Here is an 8196-nt window from a genome sequence, read left to right as displayed (position 1 = left end):
GTTGCAAATAATAGAAATGATTAGAGATGTGCCAATTATAGCTTTGGGCGACTAGCAGACTAACCGATTAGTAGTTTGTACAGAGACCGACTAGTCGGCCGACTAATCGCCCCCTTGATTATTGCTCTGTAGTACAGGTCAGATTTTGGAGCTATAAAGAAATACTAAAAGACAATTTTCCTGTGGAACTGAAAAGAAAAATAATGAATTCATACCTATTACCCTCCTTGACGTATGCTTGTCAAACCTGGAAATTCACCCATAAGATTAAAAACAAGATAATGACAACGCAAAGAAGTGTGGAAAGGAGTATGATCAAAATAAACAAACTTCAGAAAATTCCACACAAAATAATCCGCAAGAAGACAAATGTTATAGATGCCTTAAGCTACGCACAAAAATTAAAATGGAGATGGGCGGCCATATACCGAGAATGACCGACGACAGATGGACTAGACGTACCACGATATGGAAGGGGCCAGCAAGCCAGCCAGCCAGGAGGCCACAAACACGATGGGCAGACGACATCACACAAATAGCTGGACGAGACCGGGTAACGGAAGCAAGAGTTAGAAATGTATGGCAATCTCTGGAGGAGCCCTTCACCTAAAGGGGTTCTTGTCAAAAAATAAAAATAATACTAATAAAAATACTAATTTTTATACTATAAGAAATATTATAATTTAAAATTTATTATAATAATAATATAATTTAATAATAGAAAGATTAATTTAGTTCATTTTGTTAAATTGTTGAATTATATGTTGTTAATCTATAATAAAAAGTTAATATTACTGTTAATTTATTAGTATATTTTTAATTTATTTCATTTTATTAAATTGTTAAATATGTAATGTAAAGTTACTTGGTGAGAAATAAAAGGCTTTTTTATTTTTATTCACAGGTCAGAGCGGTGCTTTTGTGTAAAAAGTTTTAGTGTTCATCAAATTGAAAGAGCTTAAAAGAATTAAAATACAATCATGTCTAAAATAAAGTCTCGCGTATGGTTTTTTGACTAATTGTATAATGATTCATGTAAAGTCAAGTGTAGTGACAAATGTTAATTTATCTGAAATTCATTTAATTTTAATTATAATAATTATTTTTTTTAATAAAAAATAATGTAATTTCTCCTATATACATTTTGTCAAGAAACATATATCATAAAATAAGTTAGTTATTCGGCACTCTTTGCCGAATAGTCGCCGACCACGAATGCGGCCGGAGAGCCGGCTTTACCGACTAGTCGCCAACTATTTAGAACGTCTTTAGAAATTATTTTCAGCAAACTTTATTTTTATTAGCTTTATAGATGCTGATTTGGAAAAAATGTGACGTAAATTTCATCTCTCAAAATAATCTTTTATTGAAGTCAATTATTGAAACGGTTGTCATTATTACTACAACATTGGCAGCAAAATACAAACATTCTGATTGATGGCAATTGACGCGGCATGTATTGACGTTCTATGATAGCGAATCACATTCGTTTTTAAACCCGACCGCGCCACCTAAGATGATGAAGTGTCCGAAGCTGAACACGACCTCGACGTGGCCTCGACTTCAGATGCCGGCCGATACATTAACAGAACGCAATTTCGTTTTGTTGCTAATATTAATGTATAGGGATTGTCATGTGTTATGGAATATCAAAAGTAAAGATTACATGGACTAAAACAAAATCAATGAAGAAATTACCAATTATAAAAGAAAATTAACATATTATGCACTAACTTCAACAAAGAAAAAAAAGTAGACGAAGTAAAACAATCTGGCGCCTCTGTTGACGATCTTCGCCAGCCAACACTTATTATAAAGATATGCTGTTTTAGACTGAACAAAACGATACTAATAGCAACCAGGTGAGTTTCTAAGTTTAATTTTTGAATTTGCATTTACCTTTATGTATTTATTTGTCAATATTTGTGGACCCTCTCGCTATAAATTGGAATATACATTTTGCAGTCCTTTTCAGGGCTATCGCGGTGACGATTATCATCAAAATCGATATACTAAGCTAAGCTTAAAATGTAGGTGGTCATTATTTTCACCTTCTCCACAAAGATACAGGAAGCCTTAGCCCAGCCGAGATGGCCTAATGGTTAGAACGCGTATGTACATCTTAACCAATGATTCCGGGTTCAAACCGAGGCAAGCACCACTAAATTTTCATATGTTTCGTTTGTGTTTATAATTCGTCTCGAGCTCGGCGGTGTAGGAAAACATCGTAAAGAAACCCGTAAAGCATGTGTCTAATTTCAACGAAACTTCTGCTACATGTGAATCCACTAACCTGCATTGGAGCAGCATGGTAGAATATGCTCCTAACCTTCTCCTCAAAGAAAGAGGAGGCCTTAGCCTAACAGTGGGAAATTTACAGGATGTTACTATTATTACATATATTATTAGCCCGGCAGTAGCACATATCTAATTATTTACACACAACATTTGAAAACCATGTGTAACCTAAATTTAGACAATCATATAAATATGTTGCCCAGATTTAAGAATAAAATCTATCAATAAAAAAATTCGTCTGTAGTCACATTTTATCACTGTACTGTTACTAAGATATACTTGTTTTATTTTTCATTTGTGGATTTTTATTTATGGTTTTATATATTAGTTTTGTATATTAGGTCTTATGATTTCTCTTTAATATATATATTTTTTTAATTATTACTTAAATTCAACAGGTAGACAATAAGTTTAATTTTTTTTTTCTTTGTGTGAATGTTGTGTACATCTATAATTGTCACTCATATCAAGTCCTAATTTTTTTCTCTTGTTTTATCTGTTATTTATAAGTGCTGAATATGTGTGATGTTGATGTACCTTTTAAATAAATAAATATGTAATCGTCATGGGGATATAATTTTGCAATTAGAAATTAACACTTGAGATGATTGTACAATCAAATTTCTAATGTTGCAAAACATAAGAATTTTATTGTTGTAAAGTAGGTAAATGGACAAATGGGTCACATGATGGTAAGTAGTCACCACTGCTCTGAGACATTGGCGCGGTAAGAAATATTAACTATTCCTAACGTCAACAATACGCTTCCTTCCTTGGAAACTAAGATATTGTGACCCTTGTGTCTGTAATTATTGGCTAAAAATTTTGCGCCAATACCTACATGTTGGCAAAAATCGATACGAGTATTTGAAATATGTTGATTTAGAGTAGTTTTCCTATAAATGGTGATTTATCGGGCTCTGAAAAATATATATATAAATTTAGTACGTACAAACAGACGGTGTTTTATCATCGTTTTTTTGTACACACTCACCTGATATCCAAAATTTTTATGTCCAAGAATGTACTACGCGCCGAAATGTGGTGCCATCATGATAGTAAATTTATTCTATGCAGGGGCGTCTCGGGTTCAAATTATGAATAAAAATTGTTTTATTTAAATATAAATATTATTAAAAAATTGCACACTGAATAAACAATATCGTGATTTTAAATTGAGAATATGTGGAGAACATATTGCACATTTGCATTATCCTACTGTAGCGATTGAGATAAAGAGTGCGGCGTATGATCATCTTCATCTATTACAGTATGATCATATTAGTGGACTAACTATATAATTATTGTAAACTATTTACTTAATAAGTAAATCATATGGTTTGTTTTTTGTATTATAGATAATGTCACATTATCTAAATGTAGATAAATAAAATCATCATGGAAAATTATGTCAAATTAAATAATCTCAGACATACTCAGGAACACTGAGGTGACAGTAATTTTTTTTTTAATTATCAAACTAGTAAAAATGAATAAGCATTTATTATAATAATAATGTAAATTTATTATTACATTTAATATTTATCACAGCAATATTTATAAATTATATGTATATAGATTAAGTTATAATACTTTCAAAATATGTTATTGAAGGAATGTTATCATAATTATATAAATTTCAACAGTATTTTACTATTTATGCACAAAACTAGCTTTTGCGTTGGCGTGCTACTAATGCCAGTCCTTGTACAATAAGTACAGTTCCAATCCACCACTGGAAGGATGATGCTTCATTGAACAATGCCACACCAATTATTCCCTGTAAAAAATAACAATTTATTTATAATGTATAACTATAATTTTAAATTTTTCACACTGTATAAAATATAAAACTAGTTTCCACCAGTTTCGGGAGGGGGTGGGTGTTAGGTATCTTACTTCCCTTTGTGTACTAAATAAACTCATTTCTCGAGTATAAAAACTTTAAACAAAGCAATAAAGATCACTTGATTATTCTTGTCCCTGGCAAAATCCATGACAGGTCATTTTCAATGACCTGCACTAAGATTTTTTGATTTTAAAGTTCAAAATTCAAAATAAATTAAAATTGACTTAAAACTAGATTTATCAGTACCATATCTTAACCATAAGCTAAATTTTTTGGGTCAGTATACTTCATTGCTTCAAAAATTAAATTATTATCTTTATATATATAAATCTCGTGTATATGTTAGTTTTTTTTTTGTGTATATTTGAGTTACTATAAAAAAGATGATGCTAAATAATAATAATTAAACTTAAGATAAATCTACCATTAAATTAAAATGATGAAAATAAATCTTACTGATAGTATATAACTAGAAGCAGAAGATATTACAGTTGGTGCCACTGAGCTGGTAGATGCATCTAATGATCGAAGATAACACCGACATCCCCATGTGTTGACTAAAATCATTAGAACCAGCAGAGAACCCCATAACATGTAACTTTCACCCTGAAATACAATACATAATATGTATTGTTTACAATATAATAAATAGGTACTTGTGTGTAACTAAGAGGTTATACACGACAATCTTAAAGCTCTTTGGTTTATAAACAGAAAATATCAAATAATTTTAACTATTGACAACTTTAATTCATTGAATAGCCCTTGTATGTAATTATATTTACCACCACATCTGAAGTTCCTGAGAGTTTTCCCAAAGTACTTCCTACTGATGACCATATACCAGCCATAAATGCTTCTTGTAACATTATGAAAGTACTATGTTATAATGTTATAACGAAAAAGTTCATCTCAAATTAGGATTTTCTTATAATTTTGTAACAAAATAGTTGTTGATTTAATAACCTTTAAAAGTAACATAAAAATATTTTCTAAATTATTATACTTTACATCTCTGTATTAAAAAATGATATTTTGTTATTCTGTTCGGTACTAAATGTTTATTTATTAGTTGTTAAATGTTGATTTTATTTTTTTAGAGGCGAATTTGAATTGACATTTGACAGGTTATTCAAAGAGAATATAGAATAATCACTACTGTAATTTTTTTAAAACAATACATATTTCTGATCATCTGTATTCTGATTTCAACTATGAACCGCCAATTAAAATAAAATAAATAACTCGGTAAAGAAAAACAGTTTCTAGATCAAAAATTGACATATCATAAATTTTTATATTTTGTAACATTAACTGTTAATTAGAAACTTTTTAAAAGTATTATAATCAATTAACTTGAGCATCAAAGAGGTGAAAGCAAAAAAAATAAAAATTCAGCTGTCATGTTTGCTTGTCTCTACTTTCTGTCAAGTGTCAATTTGTCAAGATTTAACTTCACAGCTCACAAATCACAATTTACAAATCATTTTGGACTTATCAGACGCTATCGAATTATTGTTTCGTGATTTAGTTGTCCGTTCTCAATACACACGATAGTTGATAGCAATAATTTATATCGCATTTACCTTTCTACTTAATAAGTTACTGCTTACATCATGGATAATATCAAAAACGGCGATAATGTATTGATCGTATGGAGTGACAGTGAACCTAATGAAATAAGCAATCTAGTGAACAAAATTCAAAGCGTAGCCAATACGTCCGTGGTTCTTGAAAATTCTAATATGATCGCGGAAGGTAAGGAATTTATGTTCCTAAAGTCTCGTTAAATCCAAGCATGTGTTATTGTTTAATCAAACTAACACAATTCTAACATATTTACAGCTTCTAGACCATTATCTTCGTTTGATGTTATACTATCGAATTGGATGTTACCACACTCCGTTGACCACAATGATAGTCTACTTGCAATATTAATTAAGCTTTTGAAACCCAGTGGAAAACTTATTTTAAAAGACTCAAACGATGTCTGTTCAATTCTCAAGCTAAATGGTTTTATAAATGTTACAAAATGTAGTGATAATCAGTATTTAGCAGAAAAACCTAATTTTGAGGTATGTGGTTTAATTTAATTAAAAATGTCTGTAATACTCTAACTTAAGTATTATATGAAATATTTGAAATGTTAACACCTTTTCAGAATTTATTTTATACTGAAATACTAGTATGCCATACATAATAAATAAACTTTTATTTTATTATGTACAGCTAATTTGTTTCATTTGATTATAGGTTGGTTCAAAAGCATCGCTCAAACTTAATAATAAACCAGCTGTGTGGAAATTGGATGAGACAATAGAGGAAGCATGGACAGGAAAGAATGATGATGAAATAATTGATTCCGATATGTTGCTTGATGAAGACGACCTTAAGAGACCTGATCAGCAATCATTAAGAGGTATACCTTTTAAATTTGTTTTAAGAACACAAATATGCAAACTTTTTTGACATCAATATAAAAATCACATATTCTTCTTATAATTAAATATATTATATTTTATATATTATTCTTATAATTAAATACTTAAATTAACATACACATTATTTAAAAACATGTTTGCTGTTTGTAGATAAAAAAGATACATTTTGTTCAACATTGGTATCATATGATTAATATTATCACAATTATTATTAAGTTTTCCTTTTCATGATTTCATGCTTAATATTTTATCTTGAGGTTTTGTGTTTCGAGTGTTGTGAGGTTAGTATTACAATGTTGAGGTTTTGTGTTCCAAGTGTAGTGTCACTCAAGGTGAATTTACAATGCCAGGATGTGAATGAATGTTTTTAGATCAACATTCATGCTATTCAAATTTGGAACTTGACAATAATAGTTTATTTCCATCTTATCTGTATCAATTACAATGAAGTTTTATTTGATGCCAAATTATGAAACTATTCATTGCAAGTGCTGTGTTATCTTACATGCATTATAATACACTAAATATATGCAATTGAATTTTTTATTTTGTTTTCTTTTATATGATTCAAAGTTCGAATTGTATCTATTATAGGAAAAAGTTTTCATGTTTTAAGAAATAATTTGTGTGTAAAGAAATAAGTGTGTCTGATATTGCACTGTTCTTGAATTAGTAGTCATGTTTTCTAAGTTTACATGTATTGGTTTTACAGTATGTTCAACAACCGGGAAAAGGAAGGCATGTGCGGACTGCTCTTGTGGTTTAGCTGAGGAGTTACGAGGAGAGACTAAAGATACACCTAAATCCTCATGTGGAAGTGTATGTATATAAAAAATAGAAATATTGTAGAAAAAACACCATAATATTTTTAATGCAAACTAACTGGTAATAAATACATTACATGAAGTAAAAATAAAATAAATAAACTAATTAAAGATAAGATACATCAAAGGCATAAAAAGAAGTAATTGCTAAATAAAGTTAATGTATAACCTTTTTGTGGCAAAAGTTTATATGGGTGAGAAAATCACAAATTCAATTCTGACCTTTTGGGCTATTGTTATCTCCATTCCAAGGCTTTATGCTGGATTGGAGAGATAAAAGTAATATCTAAATAAAGAAAAAAAAGTTGCATTAAGACCACTAATAAATAACTACAAAATATTAAGAAAAACAATCCTGGTGAATGTTATAGTCATAGTAAGATATTGTGTTCTATACAGTGAGCCAACTCAACAAATTCTCATATTATGATAATCATTTTTTTTTTTTGTTCATTAAGTTAAGTTTTTATCTATTGACTATTGTATTTTGATATTCAATTGTTTAAAATGCATTCACCTAAATTTGTTGAAATTTTATTTTTATATTATATTAATGATCAATTTAATGTTAAATATTTTTATTTCAGTGTTATCTAGGAGACGCATTCCGCTGTGCGACATGTCCCTACCTGGGTATGCCAGCCTTCAAACCCGGTGAAAAAGTAATTTTGGATCTGAAGTCGGATATATGAATATCTTTATATATGTATTAACTGATACGCTTGATATTTTATGTTGTGATTATATAAATAAATATCTAAAAAATCATAATATCTTCTCAATT

The 8196-nt window shown here is 29.4% G+C and overlaps 2 protein-coding genes across 2 annotated transcripts; one reads left to right on the top strand and one right to left on the bottom strand.

The window, feature by feature from the left end:
• Window positions 1-3825: 3825 nt before the first annotated feature.
• On the bottom strand, window positions 3826-5196 carry LOC113402917 (uncharacterized). Its single transcript, XM_026643275.2, has 3 exons — window positions 4933-5196; window positions 4604-4753; window positions 3826-4078 (listed from the first exon to the last, which is right to left on the bottom strand). The coding sequence occupies exons 1-3, from the start codon at window positions 5014-5016 to the stop codon at window positions 3968-3970; spliced, it is 345 nt and encodes a 114-aa protein (XP_026499060.1). The 5' UTR covers window positions 5017-5196; the 3' UTR covers window positions 3826-3967.
• A 409-nt stretch (window positions 5197-5605) lies between these two features.
• Window positions 5606-8183, top strand: LOC113403080 (anamorsin homolog). The gene is made up of 5 exons (XM_026643521.2): window positions 5606-5905; window positions 5993-6222; window positions 6401-6566; window positions 7301-7407; window positions 8000-8183. Exons 1-5 carry the CDS (start codon window positions 5764-5766, stop codon window positions 8102-8104), a joined length of 750 nt encoding a protein of 249 aa, XP_026499306.2. The 5' UTR covers window positions 5606-5763; the 3' UTR covers window positions 8105-8183.
• Window positions 8184-8196: the final 13 nt, after the last annotated feature.

This window comes from Vanessa tameamea, chromosome 16 (genome assembly GCF_037043105.1).
Source record: "Vanessa tameamea isolate UH-Manoa-2023 chromosome 16, ilVanTame1 primary haplotype, whole genome shotgun sequence".
Lineage (NCBI taxonomy): Eukaryota > Metazoa > Arthropoda > Insecta > Lepidoptera > Nymphalidae > Vanessa > Vanessa tameamea.
Note: the sequence above shows the minus strand (reverse complement) of the source record. Positions and strands in the feature narration are given on the sequence as shown.